This window comes from Sturnira hondurensis, unplaced genomic scaffold, assembly GCF_014824575.4.
Source record: "Sturnira hondurensis isolate 20B ecotype Veracruz unplaced genomic scaffold, ASM1482457v3 Scaffold0001812, whole genome shotgun sequence".
Taxonomy (NCBI): Eukaryota; Metazoa; Chordata; class Mammalia; order Chiroptera; family Phyllostomidae; genus Sturnira; species Sturnira hondurensis.
Window position 1 is genome coordinate 810,840 of NW_028074443.1, and position 23,276 is coordinate 834,115.

Genomic DNA, 23,276 nt, shown 5'->3' on the forward strand with positions numbered 1-23,276 from the left:
TCCTATAAACCCTTCCCCTTTTCTTCTGAAATTCCCTCCCCTCTCCCCTCTGGTCACTGTCAGCCTGTTCTCTATTTCAGTGTCTTTGGTTATATTTTGCTTGTTTGTTTTGCTGTTTAGGTTCCTGTTAAAAGTGAGATCATGTGATGTCTTTCCTATAGCAATTATTCTCTAGATACCGTAAGAATGGCAGTGTCTGTTTTCAGAACCAAACACAGTCAAAAGCTACCAGGAGGTACAAGCACTGGCCTAGCCCATGTATCACTAAGAAAGAGTAAGGATTCTCATTTCATCCTCTAAAGATACACACACACACACACACACACACATATGTGTGTGTATCCCTACAAATAATATGTATATATACACACATTTCTATTTATATGAGTATGTGTGTGTGTTTCAAAAATAAAATAAAATCTCTACAATGGAAACAAAAGCTCTCTAGATTATCTGATTTGTTGTATTCCAAATTAGTGCCTCTGGCATTTTCCTAAAACTTTAAGCATCACAAGGAAATCAGTAGGAAAGAAATCATGTGCTAACCAAGTACTTAAAGAGCAGAAAAACTCACTGAAGTGAAAGAGAATTAGCAAAGGGTGGCGAAGAGCTCCAGCCCCTCCTAGTTTGGGTGAGCAGATTTGTGATTAGTTATCAGGCAGAAACCAACATGCAATTAACAGCTCTGTTCTCAGGGGACTAGCAAATATAAAACTCTCAGCTCTAGGAGAGGTTCAGCAGAGAATCCCCTCCGGAGTTTAAGGTACTGGAGGGAAGCTCTGCGGGAAGTAGGTGGACTCCAGCCAAAACTCTATTAGGATGGGGATTTCAAATAATGAAAATTAACTTGCTGGAAATCTGCTCCCAATTCTTTCAGCTCCATGGTTAAAGGTAATTAATGGTGGTGACCTGCTAATGAATGCTTCTGATAAATGATAGCCAGAATAAGTATTTTTATAAATAGAAATTAAAAGGGAGTAAAACTAAATGGCTAGGACAGGGGGGTTAATTACATAGGTATTATAAATGTCGAATATTTAAGGGTAAGTTTCTATTTTTATTATTTGAATTGTCATCTTACAAACTTGAGAAGTATTTTGAAGGTGGGTTGGAGAGGGCTCATGCATTTATAACAGCACGCACACACACAATTTGCATAATCCCGTTTTGCTTTCTCCTTTTCAGCTTGATTTCTATGTCCTTCCGCCTCTGCACCAAGGGCTGCAGAACCAGAGCCTTGCTTCAAGCAGAATGGAAGTCCAGAAACTCCTCTCTCTACTATGCGTCTTCCTGCCCCTGCTTTTTATTCACCAGGCTTGGGCCCAGTTTCCAAGAGAGTGTGCCACCACTGAGGCTTTGAGAAATGGTGTATGTTGCCCAGACCTGTCCCCCGAGTCTGGGCCTGGGACCGACCGCTGTGGCTCCTCATCAGGAAGGGGCAGGTGTGAGGCGGTGACCGCAGACTCCCAGCCCCACAGCCCCCAGTACCAGCACGATGGCCGAGACGATCGGGAGAGCTGGCCCACACGGTTCTTCAATTGGACGTGTCACTGTAACGGCAACTTCTCGGGACACAACTGTGGGACCTGCCGTCCTGGATGGAGAGGAACTGCCTGTGACCAGAGGGTGCTCACAGGTAAGTGGGGATGTGAATGGATAGACAGTCCTGCATGAGACCCACATCCTTTGAGCTGGAGGAACACCTGGAAATCACATAGCTCAATCCTCTCTTCACAGTTGAGGAGACAGGCTTCCTGGGTGAGATTAAGAAATCTACTTCATTTAAAGGAATGAGCTTGAAGCTCAGATCATTGACTACTACTGCCTTCCAAAACATTTGTTGAACAACCACTGTATGCCCGGAACTGTCCTAGATGTTTACAACAATACTTTCTGTAATTCCTCAGGGAGGTTCTCTTGTCATAGGTGTGGTTCAGAAAGGACAACTCCACAGAGCTGCTACTTGGAACACCCGGCATTCACGCTGAGATTTGTCTAACTGTAATGCTCTTGCCAACCCACCAGAGACTTCTCCACTGTAGTGATCAAGTTCAGCCATTTTAGAGCATGAGTCCAGCCTGCAGCCTAAATAGCAACAAATAGCAAAACATTAAATTGTAACAGCCAGTAAAACTTGCCTGTTTCCTATGTGCCAGACTAAGGTTTAATAGAATGTTTACTTTGTCTTTACTGTGTATACCCTTTAATCTTTACAACTGTGCAAAAAGATTATATTTTCACACACATTTTACAAATGAAAACCTGAGGCTTAGTGAAATGAATGCAGTCACGGAATGAGCCTCTGGTCTTCACCACTCTGCTATACCACATACCTTGTTTTTGTAAGATTTACTATATTTAAAAGGTAGAAAATGTAAAGAAAAATGCCAATAGTGAGCAGAAATAAATAGAACACAATCATAAAGTCCACAAATAAAATTACAGAAAACTACCAGATTCATGGATTAAGTTGGAGAGGGAAGGAAAGAGGGACAGAGGGAGCCAGGGAGCAAAGGAGGTAGGGAGCTAGGGGTAGTAAGAGGTACTTTTAAAAGTATAAAATTATTTAAGCCTATATGCAAATTGTCATCATAGGTAAATAAAACATGGTATGTTACAAGATTATTATGCTCATTATCTACTCATCCCCACAAAAAAAGAGGTTTTCATGTTTGAATTTTGTATCCCTAAAGTCAGGAGAAACATTCTGGAGTTAAGTACAGAAGAAAAGAAATACTTTGTCCAGGCCCTGGATATGGCAAAGCGTACAATTCACCCTCGGTTTGTCATTGCCACCAGGCGATCAGAAGAAATATTCGGGCCAGATGGCAACACACCACAATTCGAGAACACTTCCATTTTTAACTACTTTGTTTGGACACACTACTATTCAGTCAAAAAGACTTTCCTTGGGGTGGGACAGGAAAGCTTTGCTGGAGTGGATTTCTCCCATGAAGGACCGGCTTTCCTCACGTGGCACAGGTACCACCTACTGCAGCTGGAGAGAGACATGCAGGTATGTACGGAGCCATGCAGTCCTCGGTCCTGGACACACACGGTGCCTTGTCCGTGAGTCATTCGATCCATGATGTATCAAATGAACAAAGCACACGATGACAAAGCAATTTCAGGGTGTTAATCTGCCTTAGATGTTCTAAGTTTCTCCCTGTACTAATTGTATATTTCTAAATGAATGTTGATCTTTCTGAAAAGGAAGTCGTCTCAATAACGAGGAAACCAAATGAGACATTTGTAGTGTAAATGAAAGCACTGGATACGTTCTACTGCTCTGCAGTTGCAACAATAAGTCACAGAATTTGCAGCAAAAGAATATCATTTGATATGGCTTTTTTCTAAAATGTAAATCAATGCCCCTTACTGGTTTGGGTGAAACAAGTGTATATGAACTTTTCAGTCTTCCAAGTCCCAGATATATAACTCACTATACCAGGGGACAATCCTAGTGTGGTACAGGGTTTTAGTGATATTAAATGTTCCTTTCCATTTACATTGTAATATTTTCATTGAACACCATTTTTTTTCATGCCCCTTAACCACTTTGAGGCTTACAGAAGGAGTATTTTCAAAACAGCCCATCAATTGCATATCATTTTTACTAAGAAGCATTGATATAAAGTAAACTTTAACTCAAACACAATTATTTCCTGCTTATTTTTAAGCAGAAAGCTCTAAACACATTAAATTATCTGTTAACAAAGATATTTCATTATTGTTTCTTTTACTAATAGCTGATTCTTAAGAAAATATTATAATTTTAAAATGAAATTTTAAATGATGAGATCTCATTAAACTATTAGATCTAGGAAACCCACAAATTAAAGAAGTTTTCTATGTAAAATAGTAGCAATAAATCCCTCCCCGCAAGTTAAAATCTAAAACTGAACCTAAAAATAATCTGAAGGCAAAAAGGTATTCATTTATCAATTTGTAGTATGCTTGTGCTCACCATGATTCAAAGATAATAAATGGTTGGAAGAGAGAGAATGCACTAAAGTACAGAATAAAATATTTGTATGAAAGTAGTCTATCCGTACGCAGTTTGACAGTGATTAAATGAATTCATCTGATTCTCTGCACTTCTTATTTTATAGCTCTGATTAGAAGGGAGACATTTAGTAGATTATTTAGATTATTTAGTAGATAAATCTGTCATTTGTAATCAACTTCAGATCTTCATACCTTCCAGTCATTTTCCCATGAGCACACCAAAGCGATAGGGCAGATGGAAAGTGTCTAGAAGTTTCGGTTTTGCCTGTGTAAACTTCAGCCTCTCACTACTTGCATTTTTCAAACCCAGCAGCACAGGGGATCCAGCAAATTACAATCTGTATGTAATGCACTGTTGAAATGCCACATGAATATGCTCCAGCTCCCAAATGTCAGTTGCTGAAGCACAAACTGACTCTTAATAATCCCTTGGAAGCTGTCACTAATATTTGTGAACCAGAACAATAGCTTCTAAATGAGGACTCTAAATCCCTGGAGATGGATAACTGGAGATGCCTTGGGGGAACTTCTGGCCCTCTAAAACACCAGAGACAAGGAAGTGCTTCCTAGACGGGGTTCACAGGGGGGAAGGAGTGACGCACCAAATGCAGGAGAGGTGCAGGGAAAACGATGGCAATGCCTGCATTTAAATCCAGCACTTCAAATACAGCTCCCCAAGACCAAGGGGGATGAGAAACAACAAGTACAATAAGTGTGTGTTTTTAAGGAATCCAGGGAAAGATCCCCATGTGATCTTGAGCCCAGCATTTTAAGAATTATTGAGATCAGCTCTAGATAGAGAACAGGTTTTTGTTCTAAAGAGCAGTGTGCCCAGGGGGATACCCTGCTTCTCTCTCGAATTTCCTGTAGGTCTGAGTTTCAGGCAGAAGCCTGAGTCATCCTAGGTTAGTTCTGAAGCAGGGGGCCCTAAGTAAAACATCTTTAGCGCCCAGGCAGGTAAGGTAAGTTTGAAAGAGCCTGTGGCCTAACCAGAATCTAAATGCCTACACACGTTCCAGTTAAACTAACAAACAAGACCAAAAGTACTGCTCCACATAACATATTTCAAGGCTGGACCTGGCTCCAAACCGAGTCAGCAGTGACTGAATCAGAGACAGGGAAGTGGAAGGAGGAGGGAATGTCAGGGAATAGAGGCTGTTATTGATAAGTTCTGGTATATAATCATTAGAAATGTAATTACCTGTCTAAAACAGAAAAGGCAGGCATTCCCCTGCTCCCTAAAAAGAGGCATTTGCAGACATCATACACATCTGTATAATGAGTTGAGTTAAATCCCTCTAGTGCCTGAAATCACTCCTCCTAGTACGATAGATTAGGAGCTTTGTTAGTCAGGGAGGCAAGCCCTCCAGCGCCTCAGAATCCACCAACACATGGACTGGTTCTGAACGAACAGAAATAGAGTGCCAGGGAGTAAGTAAGCCAAGCAAAGAGGGAGGGTTTTAAACTAAAGCAGAGAATGGTAACAGAGTTTCTGTGCTCTAGGAAATGCTGCAGAATCCTTCCTTCGCCCTTCCTTACTGGAATTTTGCAACTGGAAAAAACGTCTGTGACATCTGCACTGATGACTTGATGGGATCGAGAAGCAACTTTGATTCCACTCTGATAAGCCCGAACTCGGTCTTTTCTCAATGGCGAATCGTCTGTGAATCCTTGGAAGACTATGATACCCTAGGAACCCTTTGCAACAGTAAGTTCCAAATGACGTCTAGGATTCGTAATTCCCTATTAGATAGAGAGGTAAATGTGCTGTCTGAAGGCTCTTCATTCTACTAAGGACTTCAGACTAAAATCTACTTTTATTACAGAGAATCAATGTACAGATATTTATGGAACAACTAAGATATTCAAGGCAATCTATGAGGTGCACCAGTGGGGGAGGACAGGTGTCTGTACATTTTTACATTGCGCTTCTTGAGCAATTTGGTAAGCGAATTGCTCACTTCCTTACTTTGGAAAAGTCTCGTATAAATTAATTACCTTAGTACACTCAGCACTGCTTAGTGATCATGTGTCTTGCGCTGGCATTTCACACAAAAAAATGTTTCCCTATGAGATATGAAACATGCATAAAGACTTGGAAGTGACCCGTGTGTAAAAAAACATTTATAATAACATACTTATAGTAAGTATGTTATTATGATGTTAATCCTCCATAGGGTTAAAAATCAAAAGGTGAAAAAGGGAATATTTAACAGTTGTCCTAGCACCAGCAGGCCTTTTTCCAGGGCTCTGCGCACCACATCCGCCAGAGGCTGCTTCTGGCCTGTGTGGGTCTGGCCCTGAGCTTCCGCGGCCTCCTCCACCCACGTGATTACCTTTCCCCGAGCTTAACGGTTACGGCCTCCGTGTCCCGTCTCCTTGTTCCTCTGCAGGCCTGTCTGGCTACTTTTAACTTTTGTTCTTCCACATAAAAACTAGAATTATGGGAATTTATTCTATTATATATTCATAGATTTATTCTGCATGTATTCTTTAAAGCATCAATTATTAAATTATTTTCTAAACCTAAAAACATTTTAGATGGAACAAAGAAATTAGGTGATTCTTCCCATTAGAAGAGTATTTAGCTGTGTTTAGGAATAAGAGAAATGGCCCACTTATGAAATTTTCTTCCACAGAAGCTTAACAACTAGAATAAATGTGTGTATTTTTGGCATAACTAATAAGTGGTTCTGCCTTGTGGTAGGGAAATGAAACCGAGGGTCAAGATCTCTGTAGATGTCAACATATTCATCTCGCTCTGACCCAGCTATCACATTTTGCCCTGGAAGTTTTCTGGATGTTCTCCAGTCACCCTGGTGCCTGAATAGCAACGTACAGCACAATCTAAATGAGTAAATGAAATTACAGTATAGGAGGATATTTTTATCACAATTTTTCTTGTCACTTACTATAACACATAACTCTGACACACAGTTTCCTGAAAATTTGAATGTATTTTAGATAAAACAAAATTTATGATTACCCCCTGCTTTAGTTCAAGATATAAATACTAAACTTTATTAGGCCAGTGAAAGAAAAAAAGGAAACTAACATTTTAGTGAACACAGTGTGTCTGATATGGTGTGAAATGCTTGTATACATCTTATTTAACTCTCATAGCAATTCTTACCTCCTTCTACCTTTTTTCCTCAGTGAAATTTTCAGGCCTATAGTTTCACTAATCATCTTTTACAGGACACCCGTGCATGTACATTTTCAAGTCAAACTGTCCTGAGATTGTCCATGCCTGTGTTTTCATAATCTTGTTGCACAGTATCCCTCCAATATTCCATTAATATGCCAAACCTGATATGTAAATTAAAGGAGTGAATTACTGATCCCTAACATTCTTTCAGCCACTAAAATACATTCTTTGATTCATCAGATGAAAAACATTGTTCTTTCTTCACAGTACTTCTCAAATCTACTTTTTCCTTCAGAACTCAGAACTTTTCACTCATTCCTGCATAGAAAGCCTACAGGACTCTAATCCATAGGATGTTAGTAATTGTAATGGAAAGGGGATATAAAGTACAGCACAAGAAATACAGCCAATAATATTGTAGTAACTATGTATGGTGTCAGATGGGTGCAAGACTTAACAGGCAGATCACCCTGTAAATCAGGGGTGTCCAAACTTTTGGTGTCTCTGGGCCACACTGGAAGAATAAGAGTCGTCTTGGGCCACACATTAAATATGTCGTGCCATGTAATCACAAAAATATCTCATAATGTTTTAAGTAAATTCACGATTTTGTGGTGGGCCATATTCATAGCCATCCTGGGCAGCGTGCGGCCCACAGGCCCCAGGTGGGACAGGCCCGCAGTGTGAGTCATATACAAATCTAACCTCTATACTGTGCACCTGAAACTAGTATAATGCCGATTGTCAACTGTAATTAAAAATTGTTTTACATTTAAAAATAAAAAATAGGTACAATGGCAGAAGTTGTTCATATGCAAATTTTAAAATCACTAGGTTCAAATTAAATTGGTTTAACTAGTTTCGTCTCTATCAAAATTCTGCACTATGAAACTCCATGAGGGAAAATTAGGACATAGTGTTTTTGAAGCCTATGTAGTCAATACTATTTTGTTGGGATGCCTTGACAGCTCCCTGACAAGTAATCTCCAAAATATCAGCTTGAAATGATAGTTTAGCTAGCACAATCTGAAAGTGTTCATGATAATGTGTACCTAAAAAATGCACATGTACTTTCCAGTCTCAACATAGGCAAAAGTTTTATTATTATATTATATAAAGTTAGTTATGCTGAGTCTTCAGATACTAATCATTATGTTAGTTACAAAGCATACAATTAGGACATTTATGAATGAGGCAAAATGAAAATGAGATGTGGAAATGTTTTCTCCCCTCTAAGGCATGAACACTCCTATCCGGAGACCAGTGGGACAGACTAATGCAAAATGCTCCTAACCAAACTCCTCTCCTCCCACCCACCTAAAGCTTCTTCCCAGTTCTGAACTAAATATAACTTTCGCATCTTGCCTTTTGGTTTCTTCACATTATGGTTTGTCTAGCTTCCCATCTTTCCACTGTGCAATACTCTCTTACAATGCCACACAGCCCAGACAAACTAGCCCCCAAACAGGCCCACAGCCAACATGACCTACCCCGTGTAACATGCACCAAACAACTACTTAGCAATGATTATATGCCAGGCACTGCACCAAAATGTATGATTACCCCTTGCCTTAGTTCCAGATATAAATACCAAACTTAATATTTATTAGGCCAGTGAAAGGAACAAGGAAACTAACATTTTAGTGAACACGTTGTGACTGTCTGATAGGGTGGTAGGGAGAACAGATCGAGTTCTTGCTCTGATGGAGTTTATATGATACATAGAAGACAGCTTATCACTTCTTGTTCCTACCTCTGCCTAAAATATTACCTTTTCACCTATGGAAATTCTCCTCCATCCTTCCAGGCACTCTCTGGATCTGCCCAACCGGAAAGGAACCTCCCTCCCTCTCTCATATTATCTGTCATGTTATCACTAGCAACACAGTGTACCTCTTAGTCTTACTGCCCTGCAAAAACTTAATTATTTCCCCATACCTGGGGAAAATGTATCCATTGAAATTGAAGATTGTTTTTCTTTATTTTTCTGAAGGCCTGAAACAGACAGCATTCAAGTACAAAACTCCATATATGTGTGAGATATAGATTTTAGGGTGCAATTTAGGTTTATGAGATTATTTTGGCAAAATTCAATTTTCTGTGGAATGCTCATTTTAATACATTCTTGTGAAAAAAGAAAAAGTCTATATTAATTTAACAAAGACCTGGGCCTCTATCTCTTACTGTGATCACTGCTTCCTTCAGATGATTTTATGTGTCACATATCTATTCTTATCAGGGAAGCTGACATGATAACTTTGATTTTCTCACTTTACTACCACTGAAAAGCATTTTAAAAAAGCGTTCTCTTCCACCAAGAACCTCCTGTCATTCAGTGTCTATGCAATATATAACATTGTCAAGAGCGATGATACGATCTCTAAACACTCTGTAACTGTTTGCATACCCCATCATTTTCCCAGGCACTGAAGGCAGTCCAGTCAGGAGAAATCCAGCTGGAAATGTGGCCAGACCAATGGTGCAGCGTCTTCCCAAACCACAGGATGTCCTTCAGTGCTTGGAAGTCACTGTATTTGACACACCTCCTTTTTATTCCAATTCTACAAACAGTTTTCGAAACACTGTGGAAGGCAAGTAAATATAATCGGTGGTTTGAACTGATGCAGTTATCACAGAAAATTGGAGTACTCACACTCAGATCTCTTTGAAAAATCATTAAATGCCATATTGATCCAATGAGTGTATCTGTATGGCGCTGCCTAATTATGGTGGAGACAACAGCTGTTCACTCAGACAAGAATTTCCTCAAAGAAAAGTGCCAGACCACAAAACCCTCTCAATCATAACAGAAGCTCTTGGAAATGACTATATTTTGCCATGTATAATGTGCACTTTTCCTCCCAAACTTTTGAAGGACAAATAAGGATGTGCATTATATGTGGGTAGTACTAATTCCATATCTATATAAACTTTTTAAATACTTTTATTTGTGCTTATGTGTTAAACGTATAATCCTAGAAAGCAATAAAAATACTTGTATGCAAAATAATAGGCTGAAATATGATAATCAGGTTTGTTTCTGAATATAAATAAATAAATAAATAATTGAATTTAAAAATTACAGTAAAAGATTTTTTTCCTAAAAGTTTGGGCCCAGAAATGTGGTCGACATTATACATAGGAGCACATTATAAATGGCAAAATATGATATTCTTCAACCTCTTAAATAATTAAAAAGTATTTAAGCTCAAATTTCCAGTAGATAGGTGGCTGCTATTCGTGTAACAACCAAATTTTAATATAAGCAAATAATATTTAACACTTTAAGAGCTTATTAGGTTTTTAAAAATCAATAAAAAATCTAAATAATTCATTGATATGCAATAAAGCCTGGTTTGGGCATATGTTTATTTAGGACTGTATCATCCTGTAACTTTTTTTAAGATCCATAAAAATTCAGTGCCGCATCTAGTGATATTTACTTTGGTTTTCTTTATTTAATTCAAAGTTCTTAAAGCTGAGGAAACTGAGGTCCAAATAAGTGCAATTAATTACCCAAGATATTCAGCTAGTTAGGAACGGAGCACAGATTCAAAGCCAAAGTTTCTAAGTTTAGTGTCTTCATACATTAGATACTGAAACCTCTAAATCATGCTTGATATATACTTAAAGTTTTAAAGGAACAGAAAAGCTTTTGATTTTGTTATAACTTATTGTCAAAATTTACCTTAAATATAGCATTGCATATGTTAGACCTTCCCTACACTCATGCAAAAAAAATGAGAATTGATCTCTCTGTCCCCACAATCTGAGATATTTGATGTATAAATCTGATAATTATTTTCAATTCTCTTCCCTTTTATTCTCAAAATTATATGCTATTGTTTTATCTTTATGTTAATTTTAATAACTATATACAAACCACTTATTTGGATATAAATTCAATATTCACTATATTTTGACTAAATTTGTATATATAAACTGAGGTTATAAGTGCTGATTTCTATTAGAATTTGCAGATTTTGTTTTATTGATGCCTAATTAAGAGACAAAATATACTGATTTCTCAACAAATGTATAAAAAGACCAGTGCCTACCCACAGGCCATGAACATTACAGGCAATCTTTAAACTTTTTTAATAATAATGGAACACATGTATGAAAATGAATAAATGAGTATAATTACACAAGACAATGTAGTTTGAATTCCAATTTTAATAACCTTTCCCTGATCTCCCCGCTCTGGCCCTTCAAGCTGAACAGACACACACGCACCTCCATCCCACATCGCAGACCCTTATTTTTGTTTTTGGTCTGCTCTCGTCTTCTCTCTAACGTAACTCACGATACATACAATATGGGATACAGCTGGGATTGTCAGCCATATAATATATGCATGTTATACAGGGGTCAGCACAAATGATGCCTCTTTTTTATTAGAAAATCTTTTACTACAAAATCATGAGTGTGTAACTCTGCAGTGTAACAATATCACACTTGGGCAGACCATATGATGTTTTAGGTGAAATGTTCAAATTAAAACTATGTTATTGCATCCATACTATTACCCTACCAACCACACTCAAGCAGGTATTACTTCTGCTGAACCCTGTATATAATATGGGGATATATGATACATGTAAAATACATATATATATAGTATGTATGATATGGAAATATGTTTATCAAAAGTTCTATAAATGTTTTGACAGCAGGCTTTCCAGATGTTTAAAAGCAGTACAGAAGTATTAAGAAAGCTCTGAGAAATTAAAACTTCTCCATAAAAAATAACTTTCCAGAAATAAGCGTGCTGTCAGCCTTTCAAAGGGAAGAATATAGGAAACTGAAGTAACATCTGGCAATGTGAGTTCCAGGACAATCAGGGTGGTCTCCCATCATGTCAGCCATTTTTAGTAGAAGCTGGAGATTTCTACTCTCAGGTGACTAATGATTGCCTTGTTGAAATAGAGTATTCTATATAGTTTGACTGATATCCTTTGCAGGTCATTATTTTTAACCTGGAAGCTCTACGTAGAATGTCATACCACTGGCTTAAAACTAACCCAGCTCTGGGTACAGCAAACAAATGTCTCCCACCACAGGTATAGAGAAACAGTGCTATGATACTACTAAGGTAACAACGGTCCTGACAAGCGTAGGGAAAATTTTTCCTCAGTATAGTCACTGCCATTCACTTGCAAAATATAGTTGTAATGATTTTTGCTATTTTCATTTATTTGTACATCTAGGTTACAGTGACCCCACAGGGAGGTATGACCCTGCTGTTCGAAGCCTTCACAATTTGGCTCATCTATTCCTGAATGGCACAGGGGGACAAACCCATTTGTCTCCGAATGACCCTATTTTTGTCCTCCTGCATACTTTCACCGATGCAGTCTTTGACGAATGGCTGAGGAGGTACAATGCCGGTGAGTGAGACACTTTCATGTGCTTTTTGCAGACTCGGCAGAAGAGAGGTTGTTCAGACGGCAGAGTCATCACTTCAGGCTAAGCACTCGACACACTTAGGCTACACTTCACACTAAGGATAAAATAGCAGTAATGTCTAGCCATTTCCAAATATTCGGAGCCACTTTGAAATGCAGATGAGAAATCTCTCAGAATTGTTATTGAAGATGATATTTATTAGCATTCGATAGAACTAAGCAGGTGATCCCTCCTCATTTTCACTGTTTCCCAAATTTGTCTTCCTCCTATCTTCCAATGAACATTCTTGTTGCCTTTTTTTCATTATTGATTTTTAATATGAAGGGGAAACCTTACATAGCTCTTCCTTGATACCCCAAAAGACAAAAATGTATATTATAACCACAAACCACAGTTTTGACTTTGTTACTTTACGAACTCTCACAAATGAAAATTCTGCTCAACTTGAAAAGTTAATATTGGTCTTCATATCCCACCACAGAAAATCTGTTAAGTTCATTTTAATGTATTCTTTAAAACACTATTCACAAGGCTACTTTCTCTTTACTTCTCAGCCGAGACACTCACGCTGCACTGTGTGTGCGTGTGCATCAGCATTACTTTTCAAACAAAGAATGTCACTTCTCTGATTAAAATGCCATGCATTTTAATATCTTAAAAGTGTTCTTAATTTTGGCTTCTGTGCCTTTACTTCATCATGCATCTAAACACAATATTTGAGATTAACTATCTATTCATTTTTTTATCCAACTCAGCCAGTCTCTTATTTTCCTCTGAGCATGTGTACACCACAGACATACATACCTACTCTTTCCTAGGTATTCTAGGTGTTGGAAATACAATAACATAAAACACACACACACACAAATCTTTGTCCTGGAACTTTCTTTTCTGTTGGTACAAAATGACAATAAACATATGTAAATAAATAAACAGTATATGAGGTGGTAAATAAAATAAGAAAAGAGCATAGGATGTATTGTATAAATGCATGGCAAACTGTCTTGAGACAGAGGAACAAAGGAGCCCGCAGAGGCTGAAGCAGAGTGAAGAATGGGGAGAGAACGGAGGGAGATAGTAAGGTAAGAGGGGTAACATGCATTTAACACTAAGAGAGTGGGAAGCCACTGAAGGGTCTTGCATAGAGAAACTACGTTATAATTCAATGGATATTGTTTGTTATTTTTACTAGTATTTCTCCATTCGTTTTAATGGATATAACTTTATCACACATTTGAAGCTGAACAGGGTTGAGGCTGATCCATGCGGGATTCAGTAAAGATGAAATAGAAAGTTTGAAAAGCTAAGGTATTAACTTTAGTATCTACTTTTAATAAATAATTAACAGTAATACAGCAAATTGTGAGTTCCTTGAGGACAGGGACTTTGTTCTCTTCAATGCTACAGCCCCATGCCTAGACCAGGAGCTCAACAGGTGTTACTAAATAAATACTTAATTAGCATTAATACATAGTAAGTTTGAAGTGACAAATACATGAACAATACCTGCCATTCCTATTATCAATTGTTCTTCAAACTAGATTCTGAAATACTCTTCTGTGCTTCACAGGAGCACACTGACTATCCAGATAGCATACTTCTTACAAACGAAATCTGATACTTCCTGAGCTTTCTCACACATTCCAACCATTCTAAGTATATGTCCACTAAATGCAGTGCCCAAGCCCATTTCCAAACCTAGTTTTTAACAATGTGTTTTTTATTTAATTGCATCAACATATAGAACAACAACAAAAAAGAACATGTTTTGGCACAAAGGACATGTCAGTACTTTCATACCTGATGACAAAAACTCACTAATGATATAAATACCTGCGACTTGTATTTAAATGGAATCATCCCCCCTTATTCATGGGGACATGCTCCAAGACCCCCCAGTGGATGCCTGAAACTGGGGATAGTACTGAACCCCATAACTGACTGCTATGTTTTTCCCTATAGGTACTTACCTAAGGTAAAATTTAATTTATTCATTACACCCAGTGATAGAGTCACAATAATCACTGGTAATAACAAAGAACAATTATAACAATATACTTTAATAAAAGTTACGTGAGTGGCTTTGGGGCAATGACTAAGAACATAAGTGCTCTGTGAACCCTGGCAGTGCATTTTCATCATGGCCGTCTGCTACCTGAGAGGTCTTCCGGAGACGAACGAGCAGGGAGCCTATGCAAAGTGGATGAGCCACTTCTGGGTAGGACAGAGCCGGAGGATAAAAGATCTCATCACGCTACTCAGAACTGAGCAAAATTTAAAGCTTATCAATTTTTTATTTCTGGAATATTTTATTTAATATTTTCAGACCACAGTTGACGGCCGGTAACTGAAACTGTGGATAGCAAAACCATGGACAGGAGATAAACGACTGTAGAATCAAGAGAGGTAGCAGGGGAGCACACAGGAGGATTCCAGGACCTTGACTGAAAAGTTTGTGGGGTTTTTTGCTAACAGAGTAAAATGTGAGGAATGACTTAATGTTTATTTAAAAGTAAACAGAAAAAAATGAAAAATAGTAGAGACATATATTCTCAGTCAAGGAGAAACCTCCACTAAAAATTATCTCTCAAATTCAAATTATAGATGATGCTACAGCAAACTATAGGTCAATCTTTTCTTTAGTTCTGAAAAATAAGTTCAATGAATTTTACTCAAATTAGTTCCTACATTTAACAGTAAAACAATTACTGATCATCAAAGGTAATAAAATACTAAAACATTCCTGCTTTTGAACGTTCTTTTTCTATTGGATATGTTAGGGCTGTACTCAAAGCATTTGAAATCTGTTTTTGCTTATGTCTTTATTCAGAGTAAAATAGGGGAAAAGGGGATGGACTCACATGAACAAGTAGTAAGGACACATGGACAATAACTAAGGGTGGGGGGCGGAAATGGGAGGGAGGCGGGGAGCATGGGGCAGGGGGCAGGCAGGGTTGGGAATATAAGACAGAAAGCTGTACTTGAACAAGAATTGAATTAAAAAATTATTTAAAAAAAGAAACATTTAAAATAGAAAATTTTTATTTCACCCAAAGAACAAAGGTGTTCAAACTTATTTTTCCCATTCATGCTAGCATGTTTAATTTTCCCCCGATAACTTTTAAGAGAATAGCACTGATACATCATTTAGACATAATGACATGATGCAGAACATGTTTAAGTAGTATGGAAAGACACATGAGTGGTGGGAGGAAGGGGTGAAAGGAGCAGGCAGGTGTTGAGCTGATGTGTCTGGAGAGGTACTGTGTTAAGCATCTTCCCCTATGTGATCTCCCTTAAAATTCATGAAACACTTTGAGTTAGGTATTCTCTAACTCAGAACAGGTCCGGGATTACTGAGTAAATAATTTGCCTTGTATCACAGATTACTAAAGGGCAGAGACAGGGTTGGGAAGCAGGACTGCATGACTGAAGACTTTGTACTCTCTTACATGTATGTGTGAAAATGTGCCTATGCATAAAACAGTCAAATGTATCTATTTTAATATACCATATAAAATGTTTTTAATGTTATCTTTGAATATTTCAAGACAATTTCAGAACATAATGATATATTGATATTAAAAGGTGTTTTTGGCATATTTTAGATATATCCACCTTTCCAATGAGAAATGCCCCTATTGGACATAATAGACAATACAACATGGTACCGTTCTGGCCTCCAGTTACCAACACAGAAATGTTTGTCACTGCTCCTGACAACCTGGGATACACCTATGAAATTCAGTGGCCACGTGAGTACTTAAAATGTATTTGTACTGTGAAAATTTTCAAAAGCAAATTTGTTACCTTTAAAGTAAAATCATCACAGTATTTCTGAAGCTTACATTTTCCACTTGCATTTAGAAACTTTCATTTGGATTTTTATTTGGGGATAAAGAACGTAAATTTAACATTTGTTGTGAGCCCACTCTGGCCTGGTATTGAGCTGATTATATAGCACACTATCTCATCTAATCCTTATATCCCTCTGTGATAAGTATTATAATCCGGAATTTATGAATAAGGAAGACAAGGCTTCAAAGCAGTAACTGTTGAAGTTCACATTTTTAGTGACACAAAATGAGTTTGGAGCTTAGGCCCCTAAATTTTCTACAGTATACTGTACTGTGCCTCTATTTAAATAAATAAATAAATAAATAAATAAATAAATAAATAAATGGCATGAGATACTCTGAGATGCTTTTTGTGATGTTTTGAAATTCAGAACTTTCTCATTTATGTTTAACTTCTTTCTCATGAAAGGCAATAGGGTACAGTGGAAGAGCACAGGATTTGGATCCTGAAAGACCTGGACTCCAAACCCACTCTACTGGCTGGGAACCAAATGACTTTGGCCAAGTGACTTAGACGCTGAGGCATCATTTTCTCACATTTTAGTGAAAATGATAATAACTATCCCAACAGGGTCTACTCGCTATGAGAAATTAGGAAGTGCCTTCAGGATAACAAGGGCTCTGATAGGCAATGTGACCGATAAAAATTAACTATGAGTATTTCTGTGAAGTGACTAAATTTAAGATATCCACTTATTGATGGCAACTACTGTAAGATTTACTTCCTGCTCTCATTTTATTTTTCAAATAGGTCGGGATTTTAGTATTTCTGAGATTATTACCATAGCAGTGATTGCTGCTTTACTACTGGTTGCCGTCATTTTTGTGGGCGCTACCTGTCTGATCCGTGCCAGGAGCAACATGGATGAAACAAATCAACCTCTCCTCACTGACCAGTATCGACACTATGCTGAAGAATATGAAAAAATCCATAATCCTAATCAGTCTATGGTCTAACTGTAAACCACAGGTAGACTATAGGTCTCAATCTCTTATACATTGGTATTACAAAAAAAAAAAAACACTGGTTGAAAATAATAGGTTGAGTTACTAACTGTATTTTCTCTCATTCTGTTACTTTCTTCTTTATGTATGCACGTATCAGAATTAAAGCTCCAGATGTTACTTTCCAGAGCTGGGAAGAGTCACAACCTTCTCAATAGGCTCTATGGCTCTATTTAAATTGCCGGTTGCACAAACTCCATGGTATTTAGGCAGAAAGTGTCAAGATATTTCACATGTTTTAATGGCCACTTATACAAAAATGTAAATAAGCTGTTTTTGCCTTGCTTGTGTGTAAAGAAAAATTGTTGATAGAAAATCCCTGATTAAAGTACACGAGTAGGCATTTCTACAATATTAAAATGTAAACACATTTCCATTCATTGACATTGGCCAACAGATAATAAAGGAAGCCACATTTATTACTTAAAATAATTGATGTGAAATTATAAGTTGGATTCTAGTTAATTTCTTCAAACTGGTCTTCCCCTTTGGGCATCAGGATACATTACATAGTCTAAGGTTCAAGACCACAGCGACATCATAACCTTTGTCACACTTTAGAGAGATAAAAGCCTCACTCTGTTTAAGAGATCATTGATACTGCCTGTTTCCACTGTGTTCTCCCTCCTCTCAATCACTGACAAAGGAACTACCCACCCATACATTACACCTCCCAGTTCCTCAGCTAGTCTCTTAGATCTACAGGAGGCAGAAAGGTGCAGATTGTGCATCAGAGTGCCTTACAAATAGCGTTCAGTTCATTGTGTTCAATTCAAGTAGCTTTCTCTCATTACTTATCAGACTTAATGTCTTTTCAAATAAAATAGTAAAATATTATTCCATTCATCCTCTTTTTTATGCAATGCTGCAAGAATGTCATTGTTTTTCTATATTTTATCATAAAATAGTTTTCTCTCTTTTGATCTTCTGCTAATGAAACCATACTCCTAATGAATAACTCTATAGGCTGGCTAGTCACAGTGAACAAATATATTAATTACAATTAGTTTTTAAAAAGAACAACAATAGTAATCATATGCTATAGAAAATGGCTTGGCTGATATTCCCAACTCAATAAAAAAAGCAAGATTAAAGTTATGTATAACCAATTAGTTACTGGTTTTCCCTATACTAAGCAATCTTAAGGCTATGTATACAAGATAGACAAAATGTGTTAATGAAATAGAATGCATATAGCAATAACATTTTTTACTTTCAAATAGCATTTCTCAATTTATTGTATTTGAGTACATTTTAACTTACATACTCATAGCTTTTCAGATAAATTATTGTATAACATAAGATTTTTTCTATACAAGAATCTATAAAACTGAGTCCCCCATTTCAAATTTTTGGAGTGAATTACTAATTACTAATTTCATAAACATCTATTAAGCACATACTAAGTTTCAAATGCAGTTCAAGGTCATGGTGATTTGGGAAAGGGAAAGTCGGAAGTAGTAAAATTGAGAATGTCACGTTTGACTTGGGCCTCAAAGAATGCCATTCGATTCACCAAACATAAGATTGGGGAAGGATATTCCATGCAGGACCAACAACATCAGCAAAGTCACAGAAATTTGAAAGAGCATAGAATATTAAAAAATATAAAGTAGGTCAGTGTGCTTGGAGCACAGTTTTTATGAAGGATTGGAGAAAGTCAAATTAGGAATGAAATTAGTGTCTAATATGCAACCCTACAAAATTTAGAATTCATTTTATAGGTAAGAGGGCATAATGGTGAGTCACAATTAAAGTGTGTTTTATAAAAAGAATGGTGGTGATATTTGTAAATAATGTTGATTAATGGTAAGAGTAAAGGCTAAGAGACTAGTTAATATTTAATAGCTCAAGAGAGAAGGAGGACCTGTCTCAAAACATAAACATGAATTCTACGAAATCCTAACTATGAGAGAAAGCTACACCCATTATCTTATAAATGTAGTTTTGATAATGTCTTCCTAAATGTGTTTCTTTATTTTTCTTTCATTCAAGGCCTTCTTTCAGTATTTTACAGTTCTGTAAGTTCTTATGACTTGTCTTGATCACATGACCATTACCTTTTCTATAATATGTGAAATTATTCATTGCAAATAAAACTCTCTTGCAATCTTGGATATTTCCCAGTGTTCTCAGTCCTCCAGTTTTCTTGTAAAACATAGTCAATGAAGTTATCAAGTGCTCACTGGAAAGCACATTCCACACCACCTAAAGCCCTTCCTTCCTGTCCCATAAGCACCCAATGCATGCCAGTGGCACAAACTGAGCTAAGCTTAATAGTCTACACAGTGAGTAAAAACACCTGAATGCCCCTTTCTGTACAAGCAAGTATGGAAAGCTATTATTTTTGTGTTCCTCTGAAGTTATATTTTGTCTTCGATTCCTAGAAGAAAATTTCAAAGATAGTGTTCATTTGCAGTTCCATGTAATCTTTTAAAATGAATGTAGGGGAAAAAAAGATTTGGGCTATTAGAGTAACTGTTCCAAGATTTGGTTATGAGATATTTCTTTTCTGAGCTAACTCCATGAATATCAAGTAATGTCTATTTTGTCCTTTGCCATTTCCTAGTCAAAATTTTTATCAACCAATGAACCAATGGGACATCAATTTGGACAGAGAAAGCTAATGTGAAACTGAAAAAAAAAGATATATTAATAGCAGAGCCTGATATGAAGAAAATGAACTTTAAAAAGAAAACTGCAAAAACTTTCACTTCAAAATCACAACTGCAAAGTTAAAGGGTAGAGGAAAACAGGAATTAGCAGTTTTGTGGGTTTTTTTTTACAAAATAACCAGGAGATTGCTGTGGATTTCAAGTTCAATATAAACCAATATTTCAATGAGACCGATAATGGGGGAAACTGCTGTGAGATTGATAAAGAGGGAAAAAGATGGTGTAAATGTTAATGTATTGTGTTTCACTAATACAGAAACAAAAATCTGTAGTGTTTGAGTCACAGGTGGAGTACTTGTTCAATGTTAAGGACAAAGTTTAAGGGGAATGTTGATATATTGGAACATGCTTCTTTATATATTTTTTTAAATATAATCTTCCAATTTTCTTTTTTTTAAGATTTTATTTATTTATTTATCTTTAGAGGGGAAGGAGAGAGGGAGAGAAACATCAATGTATAGTTGCCTTTTGTGCATCCCCTGCTGGGAGTTGGCCTGCAGGGAACTGGCCTGCAACCCAGGCATGTGCCCTGACTGGGAATTGAACCTCGATCCTCTGGTTCGCAGGCCTGTGCTCAATCCACTGAGCTATACCAGCCAGGGCATGCTTCTTTATATTTTAAGTGGTGCAATGATACAATTACTAGCTCAAGAGAAAAACTTGGGAGTGACCTTTGAACTCTACCATCTCTCTCAATGCTCACATCCAACTAATTAATCATTTTGGCAGTATAGTCAATATCTGTTGACCACCAGATCTGAGCACTGGACCCCATCATCTAACGTGGTGGATCTCAGATGGAAGACATTTCATCACCAGGAGAATCCGGAAGGTGGGGCTGCTACAGGCATCTAAGAGGGCAGAGGCCAGGGCTGCTGCTAAAAATCTTATGATGCACTAAACAGCCCACCCCTCTTCAAAAATTACCCAACCCAAAATGTCAGTGCTGAGATTAAGAAAACCTGAGACACTGTCACACAGATAAACATGTCTCATAGTGCTCCCAGCCTCCCAGAGCTGAATTTCAAATGAGAGTGAACGACAAAACCAATGTACTCTATTGAAGATACATTATTTTCTCACAAACTAGAGAAGTTTGAAAGGGAGAGAGTCCAAGGTAGGTAGGTAAGGTAGTGTGATAATGCCTTTGAGGACTTAGTTTCTTTCTACTTTTTCTCTACCACCACTAAAGCATGGAGTTTTTACCCTTTTTTCTTAATCTTCTCTCCCACAAAAAAGGAATCTTTAGACTTTTAATTTTGGAAAGAGGGAAAGAAGGGACAATGAATAAAATCTGTCATGGCTTTTACACAGAAACTTTGCAAAATAAGTAAGACTAGTATTAATCAATTTGATTAAGTAAATTATTTGTGGAAATACACTCTTTTTTTTTATGTAGGCTTCAAGATACAGGCTTCTGATGCATCCTAAAATGTATTTCTGCAATGTTTTTTCCTCCTAGGCTTCATATTTAGCAAGACTTTTATCAACATATCTGCTAAAAATTGAATAGAATATTACCACAAGATGGCAGCTTTGAACATATTTCAAAATGTTGATTATGAACATCAAATGCCTCCCCAAATGAACAGTGAAGACATCTGCTATTACTCAACTGGTTTAAAAATGTTCATGTGATCTCTGAAAGCAGAAGAAATTCAGTTTTTTTAAACTTTGGTGGAAAAATAGCTTGCAAGATTAGTAATCTTCACATGGTTTAAATTCCAACCAAATAACAAAAACATGTCTTCTCATTAACTACAACTCTCTTGTATACATTATCCTTCTTATCATGATCACTTATCGTCAGGCCCTTCAGGGCCACAAAATGAAGAAGAGTGGCACATCACCGCAATGGTTTCACATACAATAGATGATTATGCTAGAACCGGAGACACTGATAATTTCTGACATCGGTGACGAGGCTCGCCAGCTATGGGAATCATCTCCATTTGGCCACTGAGACTACCAGTAATGAAAGTCAGGGTTAACTTTGTAACTGTACACCTAAAGCTTTCAAGGAAAAACTGGCCTAATACAATAGAATGCTAAAAAAAAAAGTAACAATTCACATTTAATTAATTTCGAAAATAATCCAATTTCTAGAATAGTTCAAGAATATAATGAACTCCCATATACAATGCATCTAAGTTTACCAATTGTCAATGTTTTGCATATTTGCTTTGTTACTTTATTTCCCATATACCTATAGGTACATATTAAAATTTGTTCTTAATAAGACTGCAAGTAAATAGCAGATATTATGACCCTTAGTCCCTATTTCCATGTGTCTCCTAAGGAAAATGGGCATTCTTTTCCATAATAACAATGCAATTGTCAACTTCTAGAAACTTAACATGGGTACAATATCATTTCCTAATATATAGTCCATATTAAATTGTTCCAATTGTTCCAATAGAGTCCTTTAATTTTTTTAAGTAACCAACTCAACACTTTGAAGAAGAAATTAAAATAGTATAATAGAAAAATATCAAAAATACAAGAAAAATTTATTTGGCTCAAATTAAATAAAGCCAAGTAAACCCAAAAAGTAGAAGGAAAAATGGGGGGAAGGGCTGTCTATCAAAATTTCTTTAAAAAAAAATCAACATCTGCTTATGATAGGCAGCGTTATGGGACCAAGTTGGAATCGAACAGCCCTAGGTTGGCTCCATGTCCCTTCTATTATTGGCAATGCTTCGTCGAGAAAGTTGCATTACTACTTTAAACTTCCATTTTCTTAGCCATCACATAAAGGCAGTTCTTACACTATAAGGACTTTGAGAATATTAAAAATAACAGTTTGCGGCAAGTATATCCCACAATGCCTAGACTAGGGCAAGTGCTTAAAAATTTAACTTTCACTCCTAGAATCATATGAAAACTTAACTCTTGTCTAACAACCTCCCTTAAAAAATGGTTTGGCAAAAGAAATTTATGCTCCAAAGTTACATCTTGTAGCTCATGAAGCTATGTTGCACACTGGTTTCCAACTGAACGCTCTCATCCCACTGCCACTGAGGGGCATGTCACAGCTAATTATCTGTCATCACGCCCTGTTGCATAGGCAGTACCTTGCCTGCTGCTGCTGGGACCTCTGTGCTGTCTGTTGATGCATTTGCATTGCCTCCTGAGTGTCTCTGCTGTGCATGGATCACACAGAATGAAGCCCAG

The 23,276-nt window shown here is 37.1% G+C and overlaps 1 protein-coding gene across 3 annotated transcripts; it reads left to right on the top strand.

The window, feature by feature from the left end:
- The first annotated feature begins 588 nt into the window (after positions 1-588).
- TYRP1 (tyrosinase related protein 1) lies at positions 589-19,549 on the top strand. Of its 3 annotated transcripts, none has more exons than XM_037031191.1 (8): positions 589-631; positions 1,186-1,636; positions 2,694-3,016; positions 5,512-5,716; positions 9,580-9,747; positions 12,367-12,546; positions 16,174-16,320; positions 17,174-19,549. In XM_037031191.1, the coding sequence occupies exons 2-8, from the start codon at positions 1,252-1,254 to the stop codon at positions 17,377-17,379; spliced, it is 1,614 nt and encodes a 537-aa protein (XP_036887086.1). In that variant the 5' UTR covers positions 589-631; positions 1,186-1,251; the 3' UTR covers positions 17,380-19,549. The 3 variants fall into 3 exon arrangements, with proteins under 3 accessions (XP_036887086.1, XP_036887076.1, XP_036887069.1); XM_037031181.1 differs by lacking the exon at positions 589-631 and adding an exon at positions 648-763; XM_037031174.1 differs by lacking the exon at positions 589-631 and adding an exon at positions 770-891.
- Positions 19,550-23,276: the final 3,727 nt, after the last annotated feature.

What these genes read in the sequence shown, in the direction of transcription:
- TYRP1 (XM_037031191.1), top strand. Translation starts at nt 1,252, where the DNA reads ATGGAAGTCCAGAAACTCCTCTCTCTACTATGCGTCTTCCTGCCCCTG. An exon ending in TGACCAGAGGGTGCTCACAG is followed by an intron (nt 1,637 to 2,693) that starts GTAAGTGGGGAT and finishes GTATCCCTAAAG; the next exon opens with TCAGGAGAAACATTCTGGAG. An exon ending in GCTGAGGAGGTACAATGCCG is followed by an intron (nt 12,547 to 16,173) that starts GTGAGTGAGACA and finishes GGCATATTTTAG; the next exon opens with ATATATCCACCTTTCCAATG.